General features: G+C 41.4%; 2 protein-coding genes across 2 annotated transcripts in view; both read left to right on the top strand.

The window, feature by feature from the left end:
- Positions 1-20,064, top strand: part of myo3b (myosin IIIB) — a 39,937-nt gene extending 19,873 nt beyond the window's left edge. The window contains exons 16-19 of the mRNA XM_080535843.1: positions 12,839-12,939; positions 13,318-13,364; positions 13,782-13,934; positions 19,537-20,064. Coding sequence (XP_080391969.1) covers positions 12,839-12,939; positions 13,318-13,364; positions 13,782-13,934; positions 19,537-19,597 — 362 coding nt within the window. The 3' untranslated portion in view covers positions 19,598-20,064. The remainder of the gene's footprint in view (positions 1-12,838; positions 12,940-13,317; positions 13,365-13,781; positions 13,935-19,536) is intronic.
- A 2,111-nt stretch (positions 20,065-22,175) lies between these two features.
- Positions 22,176-23,774, top strand: sp5a (Sp5 transcription factor a; the record flags this gene model as incomplete). The annotated part of the gene is made up of 2 exons (XM_080535484.1): positions 22,176-22,226; positions 22,698-23,774. The coding sequence occupies 2 exons, from the start codon at positions 22,176-22,178 to the stop codon at positions 23,772-23,774; spliced, it is 1,128 nt and encodes a 375-aa protein (XP_080391610.1).
- Positions 23,775-27,526: the final 3,752 nt, after the last annotated feature.

The raw sequence follows: 27,526 nt of genomic DNA, 5'->3' as shown, positions 1-27,526 counted from the left end.
TGCTTTTTGCCCAAGGCGATGAATTCCATTAATTCACACTGCCTAGGAGGCTGAGTGGGTGGCTGAGCAGGAGGCTTCTGATTATGGCCGTCACCGGGGCCCACCGCTAGTCTGTAAATGGGGGGGCCAAGTTCCTTCATTAGTGTTATTAGGAGTCTGAGGTAAGAGACGGAGGTGGAATAGCGTTTAGCAGCGAGCCTGGGAGATTATGGGGATTAGACATGATAATATAACACAGACAGGGCTCTCTAGCGGGCCTGGGATTAGTGTCAGCATGCCACAGCAGGTCTGGGTTAGATAACGGCTAATTCTGTAATGCTGGATACAGGTGACCCCCGCTCTGAGGCATCACTGCCGCTGACAGGGGATTGCCTTTGATGAATTCATGATGTCAATATCAATATGAAGGAAAATTGTGTTTGGAAGTATTGTAGTTTGAATTTCATTTCATTTGTTGGAATATGCATTTACAAGTGTTTGCCCTCTGTTTACCTCTCTAGTTACACAAAGAAAGCAGGCATGCTATTATAAGTCTGGAACCGTTTGGGGAAAAATATTTATGATTACGAAGACCATTAATGAGGTCTGAAATGCCTCTGGAGAACAGAGGTTGTTTTTTTGGGGCAAAACCCCCTAAATGCAGTGATAAAAAAATTTATTTCCCAGAAGCCACAGGCCTTTGTAATGCCTAGCTTGTGTTGTGTGGAGAGAACACACTGAAGTTCAGGTATCAACCTCTTATTTTCCTCCCCCCGTTTATGTTCAGAGGTCTGCTTGTGGCTCCAGTTGCTTTCAGGAAACCATATTTGAATATGTTGAGGCCACGGTGGCTCAGGCACCCAGGGCACACTTTGATCCCGGCAGATCTGAGGGCCTTTTTTTATCCTGAGGTTGAGCGAGTCATGGAAGCCTGGCCCTGCCAGATGTTTGGAGACCAGGCTTCTTCCTGTGTCTCATCCTGCTGTCGCCCCTGGTGATCGCTTCAGTGCTGCTGCTGAGGCGAACCTGGAGTGTTTCAGGACACCAACAGAGAAAAGTGAAAATTAGCCCAGGAAATCAAATCCCCTTCGTGTTTGGCCCCCCAAAAATTGCTGTGGCACGACCCGGAACTTGTCCCTGTGTTTGATGGACATTAAGTCCCTTCTAAGTAATTTGACTGAGGCCAGCTGTGCTGTGGGCCCGGCCCAGCCCCCTGTGTCCATCGAACAAAGCACGACAGGGGGAGATTACCCCCTCCAGTTTAAAACAGGTCTGTTTTAGTGTAGGTTTAACACAAGGCTAAGAGACTCTCCTCAAGCTTTAGCCAGTTACCTGCAGTGCCGCCTTTTGTTGAGGGAATTAAAGCACTCCACAGACACAGACACTTCTCAAAGTCTGAAGTGTCAACCTTTGATTTGCAACATTCTGTCACCGAGACAGTTGCACCTACACCGAACAGTTCATGTAAACAGAGCACTTACAGTACCTTACCTCTCTCTACCTGTCTCACCAGCCTGAATATATGAATACAACATGAATATATTCAGCATGAATCACAGAGGCATATGCGGTGAGAGAAAGAGAGAGAGAGCCTGTGTTAGTGCGCAGCGGCAGATATGATCAGAGCGCTGTTTACGCACTCCAGCGTGGTAAACAGGATGGTGCCGAGGATCAGTCAGAGCTGACTTTATGGTTTATGAAAGCTGAGCTACTTATGTTAACAGGCTTTTTGAAGATTATATTTGTGGTAAACATACATGTCAGGAGTGAGACAGTGATAAAGAGGAGTCACAACACAGAGGCCAATTACCGATGCATCGAAGAAGAGTCTTAACCTGGTCCTTTGAAGAGACGAGAAGAAAGAGGGAAAAATAGGAACGCATAATACCTTTGACGCTTCCTAATGTTACTTATTGGTTATACAAGTACCGTAGTTCTGTACCTCGAATCTATGGCATATTACAATCAATGCACATTGATTTTGTTGGCACTCTGAACTGGTTCAAGGCTCAAATGCAGCAGGGATAGGTCAGTGGAAGTATGGTAGAGTATAAGGACATGCATGGTATTAAGGACATGGAGGTAAAACCCACATTCACTGATCCATCTCACTTTCTTACCATCCAACTACCTCATTACCAACAACTCTGACACCACTTACTTCCCAAATGCACTCACACCAGCTCTGCAACCACCACTCATCACACACACACACACACACACACACACACACACACACACACACACACACACACACACACACACACACACACACACACACACACACACAGCCCCTACCCTCACCACCACTACCACCACCATATCAACATACATCTGCCAGACAAATGGTCCATCCTCTCCATGTTGCTGAGACAAATACCGTCCCGCCCTCTTTACTGTCTCTCAGCCTTCTGATTTATCTGTCTGACTCTGTGCATCATAGCATCTCAACCGGATGCCTGAACACATTCCTCCAGTTTTAGGCAAATTACAGGCACGTCGTAGAGCTAGCAGATTTGGAATGGATAGGAGGACTCAACTTAACGGAAGGAGTACTTCTGTCTGCCGCTACCTACGTAATCCTCTTAATGTCAGTGGGAGTAGTTAACAGGATGTACTTCCAAACTACTCATCATCACAATTTCAGCAGAATAATCTCTTCAAAAGTAGAATCAAGGTATATGACCATGTTATAACTTTCCTTCAGTATCATCGAAGTGGATTAAATTATTCAGGAGGTTTTTTCATGGTCAAAACTTTTATGGTTTCCAGTTTGTACAATTTGGGTCCATTAGTTGTCCTCAAATGTGACTGGGACTGGTTACAAAGTCTGCAAGTCTGGCAACATAATCTTTCATTTTTTTTCCAGATTATGTAAGGGTAGATTGTAAACTTTCAAATGAAGTGTCATACATTGAAATCTGAAACAAGTTGAAGAAGTCATGTATATTTGAATGTTGATACCCTCCAAATCATAAAGCAGAGATATCCGCTCTCAAAGTATGTTCTGCCTTTTTTCACAGGTAATGGGTGGGAACAATAGCTGGTTAACTCACCCCAACCACTCCCCCATTACACTACCTGTCATTATCTACCTGTTATCTGTCAGTGGGGTTGTCAGCTAACCCTCATGAAACAAACTTACAGGGCTGACACGTTTAAATAGCTAAATAATAATAATAATAATAATAATAATAGTTCAAGATACCGTATTTTCCGGACTATAAGTCGCATCAGTCAAAAATTGTGTCATGAAGAGGAAAATAACATATATAAGTCGCACTGGACTATAAGTCGCATTTATTTAGAAATGTATTTCACAAAATCCAAGACCAAGAACAGACATTTAATCTGGAAAGGCAAGTTATTCAACTACACAATAGAACACAGAACAACAGGCTGAATTGGTGTCCGGTATGTTAACGTAACACATTAACAGTTATTCAGCTACACAATAGCATAAAGAACATACCTGGGAGGCTGAATAGGCTAAATGAACATAACAAGCCAGAGAGTCCAACAAGCAAGTTACCGGTAAGCAAGATCACCAAGCTCCCATTAATGTTTCAGTTAATTTCTTCAGTGGTACAGGAGCAGCATATAGTTGTCACAAGCCCAGAGCGCCCTCTCGCGGCAGTAGACGGTAATGTTTACTCCTCGGTTCATATTTTGATATATAAGTCGCAGGACCAGCCAAACTCTGAAAAAAAGTGTGATTTATAGTTCGGAAAATACGGTACATGATTTTTTTATTGCCATGTCCGCCAAAAGTTTATTACATCCCATTATACAAGTACAAGAGAGTAAAGTTCTTATGGCTTCAGTTTCAGTCGATATTGCAGCAGCAAGAGAAAACAAAATGGAAAAAAATAGGCAAGATACAATTGAGCAATACAATAATAGAATGGTAAAAAATTATAATCATTAGTCCATAAAGCATCTAGTGGGACTTCGGTGTAGTTCCTTCCCATCCCATCTGGGCATCAAAACTGTAATAAAAATAGAATACAGTACATTTAAAATGATTGCCCACTGTTACCAACACGCCATTTTTACAAAATACTACTATATTGAGAAAATAGAATTGCTAATACAATGACAAATACCTGAAGTGCTGGTGACTCACATCAAGGTCTCATCTCTCAGAACCTCTCACCTTCCTCATTCTGTAACACAAATTTCAGGTCAGAGGTGTGGACACTTTTTTTTTTTTTTTTTTTTTTTTTTTCCAGATTTTATCCCTTTTTCACCCAATTTGGTAGCCAATTTAACCCAACTTAGCATCCAATTATCCCCTGCCTATTGCATGGGATCCGCCGCACGACCCCGTGGCCGGCAGTCCCAGAGGAGGGCGCCAGGCAGACTAGGCTGACTGGCTCCTCGAGCCCAGTACCGTTATTCCGGCACCCAGGGGGCGGTGTTGCGCGACGGATCCTAGTCCAGAAATACTCCTATACCCCCCTCGGAAGCGGCCGGCCAATATGCCGCTTCCCGTGTGCCTCGGCCATATCTGGATCTGGCGAGCCGGGATACGAACCCCGGCCCCGGTGGGCAGCATGCACTAGCGGCCAGTGCGTAGACCGCTACACCACCGCGGGGCGGTGTGGACACTTCTATAGTGTAGGCTTGCATGCTTCCCATCAGGGCCGGCCCGTGGGTCTGTTGGGCCCTAGGCGAGAAATGGGCCTACCCCCTCATAGTTCTTTTTACAAATAATAATCGCTACTTTGCTCAACATCCGAAAGAAACACTGTGACTGGTGAAATTGATTCACAAGATATCATTAAAAAAATATAAAAGGATCTTGAACCCCCCCCACCAGACTAACAAATAATAATTCTTCAATTCTTAGTATAACTCACAGAAGCCTATATTTCTTCAATTCTCAGTACTTGGGGAGGTGGCTGGGTTGTCAGCTGGGGGTGGGGGCCCACTCAGAAATGTCAACATAGCTCCTACAGGAATACAGCCAAAGCATACCTTTAATTAACTTAATCAACCATGTGTAACGTTACATACATGTAGGGTTGCCACCCGTCCCTTAAAATACGGAATCGTTCCGTATCTGACAGTTAAAAGATGCGTCCCGTTTTGAACCAATACGGTACGCTGTTTGTTCCTTATTTTCAATCTACCCACATTGCGTGATTCCGCCAATATATCATACATCATCTTTTATTTTTTTGCCATTCCTTTAAATAAAGCTACCGGACACGAGTTTCGTGGCATCTTTCTGCACGCGCGTTAACTTGAGTCTGCAATCGAAGCGGAAGGCGCGCGCTGCTGGAAGAACCTGTGTTCACGCGAGCTGCATGTAAGTCTGAAGGCCGATTTAAGCTTCTGCGTAAAATCTACGCCATAGGCTACGCAAGGCTACGCCGTAGCCTACGCCGTCGATTAACGCGCACCTCTCCAAAAATGTAACTACGCGTCAGTTTCTACGCAACCGTAAGCACAGTGATTGGTCCGCTTGGTAGCACATGATTCCGACTCTCTCGTCGGCCAGAATGCGGAAGCCATGACAGAAATGTCATTTACTTTTTCTGTAATTACTTATTAATAAAAATTTGAAAAATTATGATAACCATCGTATTATCTTAGTTTACTGTCATTTCAATGCATTATAGACATTTTCTTTACAACAAGCATAACAAAAATACGTTTTTTGATCGCTATTATGCCGCTATGAGTACACCGACCGTCGGCATTGTCAGAATGATAGCTAACCGGAAGAGGCACAGCACAGGGACATAGAAAACACACTGCCACCTAGCGATGTGACGGTGTAATTGCAGAGCGACCTACGCAGAAGTGTAAAGTGCGAGACCCCTTACGTAGGCTACGCGCGTAAATTCGACGCAGAAGCTTAAATCGGCCTTTAGAACGTAGCAAGCAGTGTTGCCAGATTGGGCTACTTTTGGTCACACTGGACGGGTGGATTCGGCAGCTTTTAGACTGGTTGGGCTGGAAATTGTCAATTCCGTCTGGCAACCCTGGTTGCAAAATATATGCATACGTATCTGGTAGCCTGGTACTTTCAAATCGCAAGTTGTTTCATCCTCTGTTCTCTTTTTCGGGGTGATGGAGGAGAGATTGGCAGTGAAATATCCATGATGGGACTTTGCTCATCATCCTCCATCCTCACACTCATGTTTTTCCCCCTCCATTAATCTTCTGTTATTCAACACGAGTGTGAAAACGGATTGTATCCTTTATCTCAAAGACACTATGGCATACCGTTTCTTAAATAGGCCTATTCACTTAATATTCACTTAATTTGGGTGAGATGATAGGCCTACTTTGTAACTTAACAGTTTTGGTAACTGTTTTTTGTTTCTCTACTGTAACATAATGGGCCGGTTTCACAGTCAAGGCTTAAGCCTAGTCCTGGACTAAATCAGACTTTCAATGTAAAATCTCCATTGAAGATGCTTTTTAGTCCAGGATTAGGCTTAAGCCTTGTCTGTGAAACTGGCCCTACATAGGCTAACATTGTTATTATTATTATTATTATTATTAATAATAATAATAATTACAATGTACAATACAAATACAACAATTGGGGGTCCCTCAAAAAAATATCGCCATCATTCCCAGAGGCCTCATTCGGACCCAGGAAAAACCCTGGTACTGTATGTCCTGTATAACATGATAGCCATCTATGAGCAATGCACTGTATATAAGATAATGACCAAGGGTCTTTCTGCTGCTGACCAAGGGGCTGAGTCCTGTTGATGGGGCCGAATTTTCTTTTAGACTCTGTAGGCTACTGTATTTGTTTATTAAGACTTACATAAATATGATATATTGTCTGAATTTGTCTTGTTTTATCAAATGTTCCAATTATTTAAATTTTTTGTGCTGGTTTATTATGAACAACATGTAAAATTGCAGGAAACTAGCACAAATAATTGTGTGGGAGAGAGGGGCCGCCGCTGCCAAAACGTGCACAGTTTTGGGTCGCTCCACCGCCAAAAGATCTCACTCCAAACTTTTGGTGAAACTTGGCAGCCCTTAAGGCTTTATTGAAACAATGTTTAACTTATGATTTACTAGCACTGGCGCCCCCACCCCGCCCTTGGGCCTGTGGTGGTCGTGGTCCCGAGGAGCGGGGCCCCTACTGCGAGGGGTGTCCCTTATTTCTCTGACTGAAAGGTGGCAACCCTACATACATGGCTATATTGAGACAATTTCAGAGGGATTTAAGCTATTCTGAAATGTAAAAAAATGATGTGTTGAATCTGTGGCGATTCTGCAATTTAAGCAAGCTAGTTCATAGTTACTTTCATGCCATGGATGGTAGCTAAATCTAGCAGGCTACCTAGCTAGTTACACAACATTGGCTAGCTAGCTAGACAACATTGCTGCTTAGCCAGTTGTACTAACAAAAACGAATGCTAGAGTTGATAGCAACCAGCTTGCTACTGTAAACCAATCAATCAATCAAACTTTATTTTTAGTAGCAAAATGATAGCAACCAGGTAACCTTAGCTATGAATGAACAGACAGCACAACTGGCTGGCTAAGCAGCAACATTGTTAGCTAGCTATCTAGTTAGCCAGCTAGAGTTAGCTACCATCCTCCTCCATGCAGCACATCATATTAAATAATGAAATTCAAGGACAGGACATACATATATGTACACCTCTGGGGGGGGGGGCACTCGTAGTATTTAAAAAAAAGAAGTTTTTTTATTGTTTTATTATGAGTGGGCCACCCACTCTTTCGGGGCCCTAGGCGATCACCTCTATCACCTGTAGGACGGGCCGGCCCTGCTTCCCATAGACTCTCATGAACAATAGTGTACTGTAGCCTACTTGTTGATGTCATCTTATAGTAAGAAGTAGGTTAGTGAAATCATTTCAATCCACAGTATTATTATACACAGTATAAGGGGGTGTTCTCACTAGAACATTTGCTTCACTTGAAACGGAGCTTTGGAGCTCGTGAGAACGCGCATTCGTTTGGAGCTGTGAGAACGCGCATTCGAAGTCGCTCCCGGCCGCAGCAAAGAACCCTCGGATGCTCCGCTTGAAAAGGGTGGTTTCGCTTCGGTTAGAAACGACGCATCCATCACTTTGCTTCGCTTTCGGTGACAACGCTGCTCGAGGCAGTCCATAGGAAAACAACAGTGCACGCGTGTTGATCTGTATAAGAGCGGGACAACGCTCTTAAATTTTTCTGACCAATCAACTACCACGTCTGTTGCTTCGATTGCGTATGTTACTTCGTTTACATGAAGGGCTGTGAGAACGCAAATCAGAGAAATAATTTATGCAACAATGTTGCAAACTCATCCACCTGCTCCGGGTCTCGATTCGGACTTTCATGTGAGAACATGACCTAAGTCTACAAATCAATGAATGAATCATCATTTTTTATTCCACACAACATTACCATTCATTACAAAAGCACAATTGTTAGATTGCTTAAATCCTATTAAGCCAGGGCTCTCAAGTTTTGAACAGAGTTCAGAGTGAGATTTTGGCGGCGGCGGGGGGGGGTGGGGTCTGATCTGATAAATGACATCAATTTGTAAAAAAATATATATATAATCACACACACACACAGTCTCAGCGTCAAAGGATATGGTCTTCTCCCACGTCGACCAGTCTGTAGCCACTTCGAGATGTGAATGATCAATTCAAATAATCTGTCCTCTTCTGTGTAGCGAGCATCTGAATCAATAGCTCCAGTCAGCCCGTGTCGTTGGAATCAGAACGTTGTTTGTTGTAGCGGGAATATCAAAATGTTACCCGGATACAGCAATGCTATTATTTTCTGATTGGCTGTTCGGTAGCTATGTTTTTTTATTTGATTAGCTGGTGCGTGGCCTTCTGAACTCTAGGGGAACCAGAGGGAACTCACTTGATTCTCTACCTGTTCTATTTTTTAAAAATAGCGGCGCGACTTGGTGGGCGCCCCTGGTAATTTCTCTGCGTGAAAAATACAAGGTGTGGCGTGTGAGCGTGTGAAATGCGTGTGTCTCACGCCCAATGCGTGAGACTTGAGAGCCCTGTATTAAGCAATCTAACAAAGCTAGCTAGCAAGCTAACACTTGTAACACACCGACACACACACAACAAACAAAACCGCTAAGTCAGCTAACAAAAACAAACACACAAACAATCTTCTAACAAAGCTAGGTAGCTAGCTAACAAGCTAACACCTGTGTGGCTAGTCTTGTAAACACTGACACAGCTTAGCATGTCATACTAACACGTTTGGCTATGCCATGTCTGCAAGAAACATCCAAACTTGTACATAGGCTACACACAGCTTAGTAAACAACACATAAGCAGAAGCAAAACAAAGCAGAATTGACAAAACTTTCTCTGTGTATAGTCCTTGATGGCAGCACTCTTGTCAACAAACAGACACACGCACGCACATGGCTATTTATGAGGAAGTGGGTCCGGGAGAACCAAAAGCGACACGACACAATTCCCGACATGAGGACCTTTTAATCAAACGTGGTCACAAATTATCATATGATTGGATGAAGACAAATGGATGCAATCAAACCATTAAAAATCACGTGGCCATACAAATTTGATGACATTTAAGTTACAGTGTTAATCACTTTGTGGGATGGTTTTCCTATGACTGTGCTGCCTCCTTTCTACTAACGTTCACACACTGCTCAACCTGGTGGGCTGTACTGAAACATCATACAGAAGGCTGACAAATGATCGACTTCCAAAAAATCTTAGGGATTTTTCCCTCCATGAAGATTTCAGCTGGAGTCAAGACCCCAAATCTGCCGTCAGTGGAAATGATTGATTTCAGTGTGAAAAATTGGTTGTAAGTAACAACATCCTCTGTCTGCATTAGTGAAAAACAGATGCAGGAACTGCCCTTTGGAGCATTATCTGCAGAACCTTGTGATTTTCCTAGTGTGCCTTATAATTCAAAGCACATGGGTTACCATTTAAGTACGATGTCCCAAATGAAGACATTGGTAATAAATCACAGGAGTCCTGAAAAGATCTGGAACTCCTCTTGAAGTTTGTCTATAGCTATCTATTCAGGGACTTTCTGTTAGCAATAAACAATGTGTGTGTGTGTGTGTGTGTGTGTGTGTGTGTGTGTGTGTGTGTGTGTGTGTGTGTGTGTGTGTGTGTGTGTGTGAGAGAGAGAGAGAGAGAGAGAGAGAGTTAGAGAGAGAGAGAGAGAGTGTTTTTGTGTGTTCATACAGGCGTGTGTGCATGCATGTGTGTGTGAGGGGGTTTGCGAGGGAAAGAGAGGGGTCTGGGCTGCACATGCCTCATTTAGACATCAAAGGACTCCACTGATGATTTTCCCTTATAATCCATGCCTTTTGGTGCTTGGGCTCCCTCCATCTGAATAAACAAAGCCCAAGTGGTTAACTGTGGTCTGGGAGAAGTCAGGTGATCCCAGCACGTGACGCAGGAAGTAAATCGATACGTCTCTCGTTTATTCTGCTAAAATCCCTTTTAGCAGCTCTTTTATGTTGTTTCTGAGGAGCATTCTGATTTTCAAGGGATTTCAAACTGGTATTTAGAGATGTGTTGCGAGTCATCTGCCCCTCTTTGAAAATGAAACTACTACCTATCTCAAAAAGAATTCCCAGCTTTTTTATCTCAAGATGTAAGAATGTACAAATATGTAAGTCTGTTGCAAATAACGGCAATCTCTTCAGGGGTTTTTTCCTGATAGGGGAAAATCAATATTGTATGAATCGCACTGCTTCTGTATTCTTCTTCGACCATTATCCCACCCCACCCAAAACATCAGACAGGATCACACCAGAAATATTTAGCAGCCCTGGTGTGAGCCACTGTCTGACCTCTTCCCAGACCTACCTGGGTCCAAGTCCTCCCATGCCAGAAAGCAGTTTGGCAGGCTCTATGCCTGTAAGATATCTGCGGGAACAGCATTCCTCTGGGGCTAGCCTGGATCAAATGGCAGTGATTTCCCAAACAGAGTCAGAGATGGGAAGCCTGACCCATCCTCTGATCTGCTACACGCTTTAATCGCTCCGGGTCAGGTTAGATAAATGGTGATGTTGGATCTGGGAGTTGTGTTTCTGACTCCTGGACGGCACCAACAGACAGGAGATCCAGCTGTAGACTGGAACAGCCCAGATCCCCTATCTCAGGATGGAGCCTCGACAGTGAATAGAGGAAACATCTCACCTCAGACCCCAAACATAAATCCCCTCCATTCTGGCTCAGTGAGAGATCCCTGTGCATGAAGCAGTCCTTCACTATGACCAGCTATACGGTTGTTTGTTTAAGTTTAGGTGGATTTGGATTAGATTGTCAATTATCAAGATTCCATGTCAGTTAACAAGCTAACCAGCAATCTAGAGCAAAACTATTCATTATTTTGTATTTACTTAATAACACATATTTTGTACTAAGCAGTTCATGCTGCTATATGATTACATTATTCTGCTGTATAATTACATTATGAAACTTTGTTCAAGGCCGTCAGTATTCATTATTCTTGATTGAGGGCTTTGATGCGGTTTCAGGGGATTTTGAAATTTGCTTATCAAACCCATTTCAGACATCATTAGCCAAACAATGTTCCACATACATTATTTTTCTAAAACCTAAGGTGCAAACCTTTATTGGAATAGGTGATTAATTTGATCTTTTAATAAATGTATCTTTTATTGCTCTATTTTTGAAAATCAGATTATTTATTTTGGTTTATTTGTTAATAACAGTTTGTCAGGCAGTTGTTTTCATCCAAAGCGAGCTCAAGCACTGAAGTATCGAATGGCCCCTGTGGGAGTGTAACCACGACTCCATGATGATAGCATCATGCTACAACCAACAAAGCTAATGATTGTTTAGATAAATTGCACAATGCTTCTTGCACAGAGGATTTTGACTATACTGTAGTTCAATAGACCTTGGGACAAGAAACTGTGAAGTTCAAAGTGCAGACATATAGAATTGACAGCACCTTCATGGGCATTTCCAGTGTGAACTACGCTGGTTTGAGTAACATCAAGAAAGCAGAAGGAGAGGAGTTAAAAAAAACTCTGGGCTTTGATGTATAGGATTGAGATGTGATGAGGTCTGTTCAAAGTGAGTACAAAGTAGTGTTAAGCTGCAAAAAGTAAATGCAGCTTTAGTCAAGGTTGGGAATCCGAGGTAACAGGAGATGATGAAGGAATGTCCTGTCTCACCCAGAACCACGGAAAGAAGATGAAACGCTATCTGACATTAAATATAAATGCATCGTTGTAGAGGTGTCTAGGTTTTAAAACACATGTTTGTAACTTATAAATATTGAAACTTCGCATCGGATGTACAGTTGTCGAAAAGGTCTACTGTGCCTTCTAAATTGCCTTATGTTTGATTAATCAGGTGATCATGTAAGACATCTATTGCAAAAGCCAAGCATGATGTAACACTATCTGTGGTATGATTAATAATGAATAGTTGCAGTCATATTGCTTTGAACATGGAGAGAAAACAACACTGAATTGGCAATGTGACCGTCATCTGCTCTAAGAAGTGGATCTGAGTTAAAGTTGTTGATATTCTGGTGCCATATTGCTGCATATAACTCTAGGAGCTTGGTCTCACTCCTGGGTCTCATACCTCTCATGGAGACAAATAAGGCCTTTTGATAGATGTGTGTGAATATATATTCACCATGTCTCTTACAGGAGTGAGTCTTGGTACTTATGTTTTGTTCAAATAGGATGTGAATTTATCTGTGTGTAGTAGTTATCGATTGGGGCCTCTCTGCAGTGTTTGTCAGTGTGGGAGTTTTGAAGATGGTGATATAGCTAGTTGCGGTCATGGTGATTGTTGTTGTTGATGTGAGAGAAGCTCTGTGGGAACCATGTCTCAGTGATTTTCCTCTGTTGCAGGTCCAGTTCTCAAGCTACAGCACAGAACTCCTCGCCGGCGGGGCCAGCAGCCCAAGCTGCTGAACAGCCCTGAAGACAGCCTCTACTACAACCAGCTCAATGTGAGTTCAAAGTGGCGATAAAGGCCTTTGTCTGACTTTGGTTCCAGATGATAATACAATTAAATCTACCTGTGCCAGACCCCGGAGCCCCACCCCCACGCTTCTCTGCCTCTTGTCTTGAACATGTGCTTATGCTCTTTATCTGTTGCTTTCATGTCAGGATGTCTGCCTTCACGGTGAATAATTGATGTGGTTTATCAAAGCTGAGCAAGATGCATGCTTCATCAGGCTCACTTGAGCCCTTTGATCAAAAAAAAATTATGCTGTGACTTCTGATATTATCAGCATCTGCTCGCATTCAACACAAAATCACTTTGAATTAAAAATTAATGACTCTCTGCTCATCTTTTGACTGTGTGCTCTTGGCCCTTTCCTCAGAGAACTCTGGATTACCAGGGGAGCAAGAGGAAGCCGAGAAAACTTGGGTAAATAACTGCTTTCCTACTTACTGCAACTCTAAACAGAGCAGGCCCTTTGTGGAATAGGAGAATCCAGAAATGGATTTTTGTTTTCATATCATGTAAATGCAGCGCTGAAAATAACAGCCTTTTATGAGCAGGTCCTCTGCGTCATTAGAGAGGGGGGTAAGGCTTTGTCAGCATGCTAATTTTAATTGTCGAAGGTCTGACTTAATTGTAAATGAAAGCCTGATTTGGTCTACTAGGTCAAAATTCTGGAAAACAGGCTTAGCGCCACTCTTTATCTATCTAACTTTTGACTTAAACCGACTACATTCTGTTTTTGGAAATGTAATGTCATGCCTTTCTGGTCGGAGGCATTTTAAAGAGCAGTCTTAACGTCCTTCCTCTCATCTCACTCTCTTCCTTTCTTTCACATCCCAGCCAAATCAAACTGCTGGACGGAGAGGATGAGTACTACAAATTACTGTCAACTGTGGAGTCGATCCCTGAGGAAGGCTATTCGAGTGGGCCCCCTCCCACCCTGTCTGGAGGGCCTCTCATCAGAGAGATGAGCCTTACAACCCCTGTCAACCGGTAAGAGTCAATGAGCACTGGTACCAGTGATGTAAAAGAAGAGAACAGCAAATATTTCTTGTTGTAAGAGATTAGATGTTGTTTTGTTTTTTTCAAAACTACAAAGAACACCATACTTGCAGTATATTTTCCTCTTAGTATAGTTGTGCTACCATGTTTTTACATAGCAGATCCTTGTACTTTGCCACCTCCCCCATACCTAATTTACACACATACATAGAGTGGGCTTCAGTAATGTAGGGGATTAGTTATGGTGTCATTCTTCCCTTCTTCAGGCCTTTTTAATTTGGTTCACACAAGGGACTCATGTTAGGAAAAATATTGGCTTTCAAAATCATGACAAATGGTACATCAATAAATAAAAAGTGAATGACAATGCACATTTGTGGAGAGAACATGGCATCCTGTGGAGCAGGATGAGTCAGTGTTTTTGTAGGAAGTGTTATTGTCACAGAACAGACATACATTGAGACTTCTCTAAAGCAACCTTCGAGCCTCAGTGGTAAATAGATTCTGTGTCAGATTTAGAGCACAGGTGGAAGAATTCAGAAAAATTCTGATTCTGAAACATTATAAAGAATCAGATTCTAGGAGCTAGACAAGTGCCCATCGTCCTTAGCCAGAGCAGGGCATGTGTAGTGGTTTTGTCAGTAAATCAATTGCCTGTTGATTATGCTAGGATAACAGAAAGTATACCCCTATTCGGTTATCAGGGACTGTGTCTGTGGTCAAAAGATGCATCTGGAAACATGCCAAACCGAAACAGAAAATCTCTAGTCGGTAGGCCTACTGAGAATACTCTTTCAGTTAAGAGGCTTTGTGATTTCGGTGCACTAGAACCTCCAAAACATATCCTGTCTAAATGTCTACACACTTACCGACAACACAGAGCTCGCCCTAACTCTGAATTTCACCCAAAAGTGCAGGGATTTTCTTTTAAGATGTGATGTCGGAAATGCAGGGCAGGTGAGTTGATTTGTAGTGCTGTATTTTTTTCTTCTTCAATTTGCATATCATTTACTGCATCTCCCTTTGTTGACACCCCAGGGCCCAAGGAAAGATTTTGATCTTAATAGGAAGAGTAGGGTGGTATGACTGAAGATCCCTTCCTCCATATACTCAGCGGGGAAAACATTAGAGCTCTGCCTAGATAGCAGGACCAGCCACAGCCAGACCCTGGTTTACTCTAGCTCCTGCAGGGTTAAAGAAGCCCCAGGTGGTCAACAGAGCAGAAGACCAGCTACTGTAATGTAAGGGGTCAGGACCAGGTCGACTTGCAATTAGTCATTAGGCAATGACTAGTCTCACTTTGAACAAGTAACAGGGAGTTATAGTTATAATGTTATTCATACTACCTACATAGTGAGTGGTTTAGCTGAATTTCTGTTTACTGCTGGTTGATAAGAAAGAATCCATTCATGAGGAATGACAATTTGTTTGTGGTGGTTATCGAAAAGTGTTAGACACTGTAATCTGCCTTGTCTTTCATGTTATTTTGGTACAAGAAAGTAAAATTAACCACTGTACAAGACATTCTTTTCATGTATTATGACTTTATATAACCACTGCTGGACATATGTGACACAGTCTGATCGTTTGTTCCTCATGTCCGATGTAATGATCAGACTTTTCTCTCGAAAAATGTGAATACATTTCCGCGTTGTTGAAAATCAATGACACATCGCTAGTCAACTAACACAGCTTGTTTTGTGAGCCTGCTAACAATGTAAAGTAGTGTTATAGTTAACTAGGTAGGAGTGGGGATTACTCACCCAATCCATTATGTTGCAGTATTTTGGCTTGACTAGTGAGTTTGTGTTGTGATTCGTATTTCCGTAGTTACGTGTTTCAAAAGAAAAGTCTGAACATTTTGATTGGTTGCCGACATGCGGACCAAATGATCAGACTGTGTCACATATGATAGCGGTGCAAGTATTCTCTGATATAATTCTACCAGAGAGGGTGACATGAAAAATAAATAATTTACATGACTGAATCACTCAAGAAAATATGCACTGAAGGAACAGATACATTACAGTACATTTGGATTATATTTGACTTTTCAGTAGTGCACTGACAGGGAGTAATACAGAAATTGCCGAATTGCAAGAAAAATACCCAAGACATCAGTATAATGTGGCGTTGGCGATTGTGTGCAGTTAGTTCAAAAGCTCTTCACCTCCGGTTGTGCAGCCACAGATGCGGTAATTAGAATACTCGTTGTGCATTACTCCCTGACTGGGGATATTTCATTCCTCTGAAGAGCAGTCTGAAATAGGTCACCATAGCACCCTGTAGTGTGTCTTAAAAGTACACTGAATCAATTAAGTGTGATCATACTCCCTTGATTATGTTGGCCCTTTTTTTTTTACCATTGAGAGGAATTTCAAACAGGCTTACTAGTTTTAATAACAAGGTTGGACTGTGGTGACATATGGTGCTGTAGTGGGTGTTTCTTTTCCCTGTTTCTCTCTGCCAAATTAACTCCCTGGCTGATTGCCTGCCTGAAGATGAGAGGAGGAGGTGAGCTGTGTGTGTACAGTAATAACCTTGGCTAGCTGAGCATGTGTTGTATGGTAAATGTTGTTTTATGCTGGGGGGTTTTCTTAGCTATGGTGTGAATGGGCTTGCTAGTTAGCCTTGGGGTGTTGGACTGACAGGTGGACACCGAGAACATGTAGCAGGTATCGGAGCAGGTCTGTGAGGTACAGAGACAGAGTCAAGTCAAAAACGAATGCCTGCCCACCTGTTTTCTTTAATACCTCTTCATAAACCCAGCTCCCTCTTGTTTTTCCTCATTAAATCTGTCTGCATCTGGTGCGAGAGAGGACTCCTTTAATGTGGTGAACGTCACCACCCATGTTATTCTTGCCATTTTAACTATTTGCTCCAAACACCATTTCTTAGCTTTTTTTCCATTTAAACCACATCCATCCCAGCCCCAAAACATTAATATCCAACGTTACATACCTACCTTTCTGATATCTCTACAGCAACAGCCTCTACAAAATGTATGAAAAGCTTTTATTTTCTGCAGGAGAGAATACTTACCTTTTCACCTAATAGTGATGTCTTACTTCAAAGAGGGAACACGATTAGGCCATCATTGTCCTGTTTCTATATCCTTTTGAGTTCAAAGGGAGAGTTTGAATATCAATGTTTCTTGAGCAGTCTTTTCAGACACACTGTTTTAATGCAGTTTATGTGCTTTTGGAATACAGATGTTTTGCTGTGCATTAAAGATTTTCAACAGAGACTCTGGAGATGTAATAGTTATTTAAATATGATTGCACATACGGTACAGTAGCATTATCTCAAGTAAAGCCTTAATGACAGGCCTGTTAATTTGTAATGTTTTGTGTTTTTTGTGATACCTTTTTTCGTCTACTTTTTGTTATTAGTGAGCTTGGGGGGGACAGAGTTGAACAGGTGCTTTAAGGTCTTCACAGGCGCAGCATTATGATGCTCTTAGCAAGCTAATGATTGATGCCAAAGAAATGGACAGCCATGAACGTCAAACAGATGTCAGATGTGTTGAGGTTTCTTGCAAAAGAACATTCCCTAAAGACTGCATTAATAAAGGAACTGGTTGAGCAGGGGGGAGAGAGGGAGTGGGTAAGAGGGGTAGAGGAAGAAGGAGATAAAAGAGTCTGTTGAGTACGCACATCAAAGAACTCTTAATGACAAGGGATGCCATTAGGGTTACAGTGGCTTTTGTTTCAGCTTCCTCACACCTGCAATTTGTCGAGGGCATTCTATGCACAGTTGAGTTGTTCAAATTTGCATGAATATACAATGCATGCATGAAGGGGTACTCTACAGAGAGTCCTTCCTGAAAAGTTTTTCATGTCTTTCCTCTTGTCTTAGAAGTGACCAAAGTTTCTCTTTAAAAAAAAATACCTTGTTTTTTATTTAAGAGCACAGAACACTCCGGCTGCTTCAACTGTGCAAAGTGGTATACGCACAATTGAATCAACATAAGAAAAAAAACATTTTGTACCTTGCATCCCATGACATTTATTTACCTAAAAGTAGTTTTGTGCCTATGGTGCTGGAATGGGGTTTGACAAATCAGAGCGTGAAATTGCGATTAGCCTCTCTCTGTTTGTGGACTGAACAGGGCACTAGCAGACTTGGCATGGCCAAAGGTGTAACCTGTTTTGTTTTGCCTCGGCACTGCTCACCCAGATGGTGGGACCAGCTGCCGTTGAATAAACGCTGGGCGGGTAACAGTGTGAGAATCACCACGGCCTTGTTTTAGTTTGGGATGCAAAACAGGGAAATCTGTCTCTTAGCCACTGCCAGGAGGTATAGGAACATGTCACCTAGCGCTTGATTAAAAAAAACTGCCCGATTAAATGTACCCATAAAATGACATGAATAACATGAATTTGTTTTCCTTTTCTGTCATAAATTCCTATTTTCTTCTTTTCAAACTAAAGTATGATACTTACATATGAAGACAGTACTAGGCTACATTGTGAAACTAGTCTGTGTTTCCATATTTGGTTTGAAAATGCTCTCTAGTTAGTCCACAATAGTTGCTTTTGTCCCTGGCATCCTCCTACATACCACAATTATTTGATATGATATGTCTGTCTTCTCTCATCTTCCTTGGGAAAGGAGGCTTTGACCCTCAGTCGTACTGTGGGAGGGGGGAATTTCCTCCTGAAAGGCTGGATTACCACACACAGGGTGGGCTGAGAGTAGGTGAAATGACCTGTCCCGCCTTAAATGACCTCAGGCCAGCCTGCACATTGCCAAGGCTTTGCTCTTGAATATGCAGAGATCCCCTGCTTCATAGGTTGCTGGAAAAAAAAGAGTTGTATCGTGTTGCAGGGAAAATCTTGAAAATTAGTGAGACCAAAGTTGGAGCTCTTCTGTGTAGGGGGCTGTGAACAATGGCAGCTTTCTGTCAGAGAGCTACTTCAAAGGTCTGCTGAGTGACTGCTCTGAGTTATACTTTGTTGTAGATCACTGAGGAAATTCACAGATGTTTTCTCATACGAGACACCATTATAGCGGCTCAAGTACCCAGTAGCCTGAAGCGTCTCTCTCTCTCTCTCTCTCTCTCTCTCTCTCTCTCTCTCTCTCTCTCTCTCTCTCTCCCTCCTCTCTCTCTTCTCCCCCCCGCTCTCTCTTCTCTCTCTCCCTCCTTCCCTCTCTCTCTCATGTCTCTTGTGTGAGACAGATGTGGAACCTGTTTTCTCTCCAACTGTCCAGAGAATAGGAGTAGTTAGAAAGAAGGGGTTCATGTTGTGGCATTGCCCCCCAACCCCCTCTAAGCACTTCTCACTGTCAATTTATTCAATGTTATAAGACCAGATGTAACTCCACTTTCACTTCCTCAACTTATGTACATTTTGGGGGGCATAATTGTTACTGAAATGTGAATATGAATTTAAAATACCTCTGATTATAGAGAACACACTTTTTTTGCTTGGGAATAGGGGTGTTTATCCTCATTTGAAAATGCATTTGAGTGTTCCCATGTTTGATTTTCTCACCGAACTTGAGGGGAACTGTATGCTCAAGCAATTTGTAGTTCAAGAGTGGGTGATGCCTTGTGAAATGATTGTCTTTGTTTCTCTTTCTGTTCCAGATTGCCTTCTTATGAACCTGCTATGCACCACAACCAAATATTCTTTAGTGGTCAAACTTGAATTCAGATGTATTGTTTATTTATTCCCATTAGAAAGTGGATGAAAGATGATATTTTATGTGAGTTAAAGTGATTGTGTGTTTACATCTAAAACATTCTGACTGATAATATTATTCTTTGACCAAACAAAGCTGTTAAGTAGGCTTATAATAATTGGTCTGTATTCATGTCTCTTATCCAAAAATGGAAAATTGTAATAAACATGTAAATAGCACTGTGGCTTCTCATGCTAGTACAGTTACATGGTTGTTGTTGAATATGCAAGTAGAGGAATGGCTTACATTGTTGTTTTTTTATATTCATGTATTTCACTCAATAAGATAATGTCATTGAATTGTTTAATTGAATTGCCATGCATACCATGTTTATTGCACCAGTACACCCTTGTGCTTTTACTAATACTTAGAATCTTTGTATTCACATTGTTTTGTACTATTCTCATGAAGTGAGTTCAATGAAATAAAGTTTACGCACAATCTCCAAAAGCCTTTTGCTTTAATGGATATGGTAAAAAAAAAAAAAAGGAGAAAAAAAAGAACGCCTGTAACATACTCAAATACATCCAGGTCTCATCTACAAGATATGTTCATGGTTATAGTTGGTTATAATTCCTTATATGAGACTAGAATCTGAATCTTTGTATGGGTCTCTGTTCTGTAATACCAGCAATCCATAGGTCTAAGCCCATAGATGAGTGAAACCATGGTTAGTGGTGAAACCATTGAGCGTGAGAAGTAATAAGCAAACATAAATGTATAGAGGAGGTGAAGTTTTTGGTCGACAAGTGGTGTGTCCTGGCCTCGATTGACAGTTGTACATAAGGTTAATTTACGGTGACGGACAGACCAAAACTAATTGCAGAAATTACATGTGGCTGCCCCAATCTTGCAGTCTATCGGTTTTGCTGAGAAACGTGGTTGCAGCGTTGCCCAGCAGGACTCCCCCTTTCCCCCATGACTGTGTGTAGAGCCGTGGGAGAGGACTTGGAACATTAATCCCTTCAAAGGAACAGATCTAATTCAAAATCAGCCGCTCCAAAGTAGTTGAGAGGACAGTGATTGTTTCTGCAGGGAAGCCTGATAAAGATCACTGCGTTGATATAGAACACTTCCATTGCTACAGCTGAAGTTAGAAACTAAAGTTTTTAAGTTATTTTCAGATCAAATCATTAGGACATGTATTGTGCTGTCACTAAAATATCATGCATTGCTTACAAATACAGTACACTAATAACAACATTGGTAAGCACGTCTATTTGTTCTGTTTTATTTACTTTATGGTCCATTGTATATTATTGGATTTTGAAGGGGATTGATGTGTTTGATGCTTGTCCAGTTTCTCAACAAGCTCTGGGCGGAGATGCAGTTGTTTCCACTTTCCTGCGGATGAGATCTCCTCCTTCCCAAGCCTCTTGCACTGGCACAACCTTTTAGGAAACGCACAATAGAGACATCATCTTGAAGGTGCCACTTTTGACACCTGGATCAATACAAGGCCATCTAAATGGGATAATTCTTTTGGTAGCCATTGTTAAGCAACGTGTCACGCTAGTTGCAAACTGCTCCTGGGAGTAGGCTTGTCCGGCTTTTATCACCTTTGGCTATCTGGTAATGTTATCACCAGGGCGCAATAATGTCAATCATAGTTACGTGATGTTTCAAAATGACGGAATTAGAGAGAGAAGTGATGTTATGAGAAAGAAAGGATTTTAAGTTTAGGTCAATAGGTTTATTTACAGTTCAATGATACATGTTTAAGATGAATGAACACTATGCAAACTTGTTCAAATGTGACTTCAAAGTTCAAAGTTACAAAGTAATACATTCAACTGTTTATTTTTCTTCATGAAAACAAGCCATCGACAACATAACTGTGTTACATGGGGAAAAAACATTTTATCTCATTAATATAGTGGGAAAACAGGATATATCTGCCTTAAACACAACATGAACTTTGTGTTGAGTCACTTGATTTAGTCTCGTTACTCCTCTTGAAGTTATCAAACAAAATGTACCAGGAGATCTCCAGAGATAACAATGTCACATTGTCACAGGGTACTGCTACAAATCCTTAATTACAAAAAGAGGATCAGATGACTACAGCCTCCAATACCGGGGTCTCCAGGCGGCATGGGGGTCTTTGATCAAGAAAATCCAATTATTTGTGTATATACATTTCCCACATAGTGATTACTTCATTAATTGTCCCGCCTTTATCTCCTCCCTTCCCACCCCCCCTAATAATCAGCTCTTTTATCCAGACCAACAAACACACCATAGGAGCTTTGTGGATTCAAAGGATTTGCTTTCCCCTCTCAAAGAGCCGCTATTCTTTGATGATTGGGCAGCGGCAAACTTCAAAGTAATAAATCTTATTTCTGACTGGCTGGCGGCCCACCAAAGTCCTTATCAAATTCTAAGAAGTGATCCCTCACTCTCCAGATAGACCAAGGATATCTCGGGGAGAGGAAGTATTGAGAGTGAAGACTTTACCACGTCGAGACATTTTTCTACGATACACATTTTTTATCTCCATTAGTTTATATTTATTTGTTTTTAACAAGGAAGAGGAGGTTTACCATGGCAGCAGTGGCTGTACTGCGGAATGAAACACTTCAGGCTTTTCTACAGGTTTGTTCGAAACTTTTGTTACTCGTAATGATTCCTTGTAATGATGTATTTACTTCTTAAAATCTTATGTTTGCTCTGAAGACGGAGCCTGCTTGCCTAGGCGCGTATTTATCCAGAATGCGCCTCTCAATGTGCGTAATTGCCCCGTTGCTCCGATAGCCTACAATTTATCACTGGAGTTAATTATCGAGTATTAATGTGTACGGAAGCTGCTAACATGATTGACTTTTTTCACTTTATGGTTAGGTTGCAGCCTAGCCTATTTGTCGTAGACTACTTTAAGGGAGTTCTCTCGTCCAGAGCGCATTCACAAACACATTAGACTGGGGGCTACTTGCGTATGGAATTTGGACCTCTCTCATTTGCAAAACTTAACATAAAGTGGGCGACGTGTATCCTAACCACCAGTTTTTAAACGAACATACTAAGACACAATTAATCATTAATGTCTTTGTTTTTTCCTTTTTACAGGATCGCACTCCGAACTCCTCTCCAGAGAACTGCAGACATTCTCCACTGGCGCTTCTGGCTGCCACTTGTAACAGGATCGGGCATCACCACCACGGGTCAGGTCCGGCTGATTTTCTCCAGGTTCCATATGATACTACCTTAGGTTCGCCATCGAGAATTTTCCATCCTTGGAGTACCGAGGGGAACCATCAAAGCACTCTCTCTAGCAATTCTACCTTTGGACTATCCTCTAAAGCCCAGCTCTCTGCGCATATCCAAAGCTCCTTTAGTTCCCACCACGAGCTCCCACTCACCCCTCCGGCGGACCCCTCTTATCCCTATGACTTCTCCCCTGTGAAGATGTTACCGTGTTCCATGCAATCTTTACAATCAACCTGTCCACCTACGTATGTCCCCGCTGTAACGTACGCAGCGCCAAATGCCATGGCACCTGCAATGGCAGGGTTCGTTACGGGACACTCTGGCCTGGTGCATCAACAGCAGAGACAGTTGTCCCCAAATCCAGGGGAGGATATTCCGTGGTGGAGTCTACAACAGGGGAATCACATCAGTCACCACACGTCCCTTGGTCACCATCGGTTCCCTTTGCAGAGGGGCTTGGTTCTGGGACATTCGGACTTTGCGCAATATCAGACTCAAATCGCCGCTCTCCTTCACACAAAGTCCCCTCTGGCCACTGCCCGGAGATGCCGGAGATGCAGGTGCCCCAATTGCCAATCGTCCACATCGAACGACGAGCCCGGGAAGAAAAAACAACACATTTGTCACATACCAGGTTGCGGGAAGGTTTATGGGAAAACGTCCCACCTCAAAGCGCACCTGCGTTGGCATTCTGGAGAGCGCCCGTTTGTTTGTAACTGGCTTTTCTGTGGAAAAAGTTTCACCAGGTCCGATGAACTCCAGAGACACCTGAGGACTCACACGGGGGAGAAACGCTTTGTTTGCCCGGACTGTTGCAAGAGGTTCATGAGAAGTGACCATTTGGCAAAACATGTCAAAACCCACCAGAACAAAAAAAGCAAGTGTCATGAGAAGGCACTTGATCACGTTAAAAGGGAAGATATGAGGAACATGTAATAGACTACATTAGAGTAATTTGATTAGTGACCAAGATAGACCTACTAGTGCAATATCAGTTCTATAACTAGTTCAAGTACAAAGTGAGCTACATTATTATTAGGTTATTTTGTTTACTTTGTTGTTTTTCCTTCATATTGAAACATGATTTCTCTAACATTGCTGGTCTGTGTAGTGCATTTTGTATATATGACATTATGTCCCATAAAGTTCACTTGGGATCCCAGGAAAACTTACTTACCCCCTCATGAGCTAGTTTTCACTGTCTATATCATATCAAGAAAGACAAGTTTTTAACTTGTGTTTTGATCATTGTCTTCGGTGGAAGATTTAACTTTCCTGTAAATAATATTTAATAGCTTTTGTTGAATGAAAGTGTCAGTTTTCGCTCCATGTGGGGTGTTTTAGCATGCTCTTGAAAAGATATGCTATTGTTGAAATGACCCAAATACTGTGTGAGAATAAAAAATATAACATTTTCCTCATGTCAGAATAAGCCTCTTTGATTTTGAAGATAACCTTTTTGGTTTTATTATTAGAAATAAATGTTTTTAAAAAAAAATCCTACATAGTTTTTAGAGTAAGGGGATCTGGGCAAAGGACTTGCGCTTGAATCCACAGTAGTCAAGAACATGCAACATTGTAGCTGTTGTTCTCTGAGAAATGGTATACAAATTCCACAATTCACTTTGATCAGTGAATTGTGGAATTTTTACTTGGTAGTATTGTAATTGGTGGGAAGTGACACCATGCTATTGAATTTGAAAGCATTAACTGACTCACTTTCACCAGCTCTCAGCCCCATACAGCAATCTTAAAGCAAAACAACTAATAAAGAATACAGATACTTTATTGGGCATTATCAACTTGGTCAGTAATTTTCCCAATAGAGTTATCTATTTCAAATAATTATGTACAACTAAAGTAATGTGTTCTTGGTAACAACTTGATGCTCAGCTATAGTAGGTTGGTAGAGTTTGAAAACAATAGTTTCACCATTGTTACCAAGAATACATGACTTTAGTTGTACATATTGCTTGAAATAGATCTATTTAGGGTTAAGGTTAGGGTTAGAACTATTGTTACTACTAGGGTTAAAACGATTGTTTTAAAACTCTACCAAGGTGACACCATACTGCAGTTCAGCATCAATCTAACACTGATATCATGCACCATGTTGTTAACAAGGGTGGCAGCTCAGACAAAAGTTAGTATGACTGTGTATACAGTGTGTATAATGTTATTCAACATTGATGTCTTCGACCACACATACGTTTTATCAAAGTCAGCTGTTATAAGAAAAACAGGTGTAACATGCCAGTGTTATTTGCTTTGTTTTTGTACCGTGACCAACCAGATAAACAAAATAATATTATCCAAATCCAGCCTTTTGCCAAGACCCCATAGGAATTGACTGTAACCCACTGGTAGGTTGGGACGCATCATTTGGGAAACATGCACGCACACACACACTAAAGTTCCACACTAATACAAGTGCTCAAATGTAAAACTAAAATTATAAATGATACTATAGTGGTTGGGGTCAATTTTGAAACTCAAATTCAAATTCAAAAATGTTCTTTTAAATTTACAGTAGAGTGTAAAGAACATACACCCAGTGAGTTTGCTGACTGCTGAAACATACAGTATACACAGATACACTGTTTTTTTAATTGATTGAAACATCATTGAAAATGAATGCCTTTTTTGAATTATTTAATTGGTATTAAATTCAGTTCCTAAATTGACTGAATCGAATTGACCCCAACCCGGAAAAGTACTGTATTACTGAGAGACCAAGAACACTGTTTAACTAAACTACCAATGAGGCATACTGTAAATAGCATCACTGTAACTGAGCCAACCAATGATGCTACCATCATAAAAATGTAACTAGTTACTTTATCACTCTATTTGGGTTATGTCACGGTTGACGCTTCCATTGAAGAAAATGTATGAGAACATCAAATAATTCCTCCAACTAGTCATCAAAATATCAAACTTTTGAGAGGTCAGGTTACTTTTCCCTTGCAGGAGCGCCCCCTATCGTAACTTACTAATTGCACTTGGATATACGAATTTACAGCAACTCACCTAAACTAACCCACAATTTAGCAGTGTCCCTCAGCTTTCAGATGAAGTCCATAGGCTTGCTTGAATAGTTAATGAATAATTAGAAAACCAAACCAATGATGTTGTGAAATTTAGATTATGTGTTGGTTTTTGCTGACATTCAATAATAATCTTCCCATCGTTGAGAGGCTGTCATGTGCTCTTCAACACATAGAGGCCGGCTAGCAATTGGAAGGTCACTGGTTTGATCCCTGCCTCAGGAAAGAGCTGCATGTGCCCTTGAGCAAGGCGCTTAACTACTAATTGCTCCAGGGGCGCCGACTATGGCTGACTCTGTGCCTAGAGCAAAAAAATCACACATTGATTGACAAGTTGATTGCATGGCAAATAAAACATTATTATTATTACATAGTGGGAAGATCATGATAAATAAGCTTAGATTGCCCTAATACACTATTAGGTTGTGCCAGGTGGATAATATTCAAGTACAGTATGCTTATATAAACAGTATTACTCTCCAGGTGTGCAAGCTCTAATACATATCTCTTTTGCCGTATGTTTGTGAGGAGGCAGCGTACTAGCCAGTGTAGAATCATTTACAGTTGGTCTGGATATTGTAGTATACGTTTTTTCGTTTACTATCTCCACTCGGTTGCAGCGCTCCTGAGAGAACAGTCAAGCCAAGCTCCAAGCCATAAAACCATGAAATGTCACAACAACCCCTCGAAATGTAAGTGGAAAAATATAAACATCAGATGTGCCAGAGTCCTATCACTCAAGTCAATGTTTCAGTGCATGTTTGAATTGTCATGTTGTTAAGTTCCTCTCTGCGTCACACTTAACACATTGTTTTGATGAATGCAAATACATATTCTTATTGCAACAGAAGAAGACTGAGGTGTTATAACTAGCCTTCCCCTGTAACACTGAAACCAGGGTTTTATTTAATAGGATCCTGAGTGTTCAGGACCTGAGATAATGTATATATCTACACAACACTTAATGAGATTGAGATTTCCATACAGTTTTCCCACAGGACTTCACATTCCATGGATGAACAATAGTCATCTACAGTATATTCATCACAGATGGGGAGGAGAGAGGTATTGTGAACCAAATACATTGGGGGAGTCTTCACCATTTGAACTTTTAAGTCTTGATCCAAATTTCATTATCCTATTATGAAGAAATGACTTCTAGGGATGTGTTGAAAGCATGAACGGAGGCTCCTAATAGTAGACAAAGGCTTTGTTAGCCATTGATTGGCTTTGAATTTCCAAGATAGCCACACATCACATCTATGAAATTAAACTGTTGGGGCAACATGCATGGCTTTAAATACAAAAGGGTAGTTTGCCACCCTTTATATAGAATGGCATTTGGTTATAAATTGTTTGTGAAGTATCTATGTAGGCCTTATAAAGGGTTTATGAAGCTGTCATTAATCCATTAACGTTGTTTTGCCCGTGGTGGGACCAGCTGTGGTCATTCCAATTTAGTCAGATTATCCATAGACTACAGAAGTCCATGAAATCATATATGATCAGATTTGATCAGATAGTTTATCAGACTCATTTGATGTGGCTGTTGATGTCCTATACTGTCCCTGCTTATGGTACATGAGATAGAGAGGAGGAATCTTCTTTTGTATTAGGATTTATTTACCCCTGTAGAATCTC

This window comes from Nansenia antarctica (assembly GCF_963989245.1).
Source record: "Nansenia antarctica genome assembly, chromosome: 7".
Taxonomy (NCBI): domain Eukaryota; kingdom Metazoa; phylum Chordata; class Actinopteri; order Argentiniformes; family Microstomatidae; genus Nansenia; species Nansenia antarctica.
This window is presented reverse-complemented; position numbering and strand designations above follow the sequence as displayed.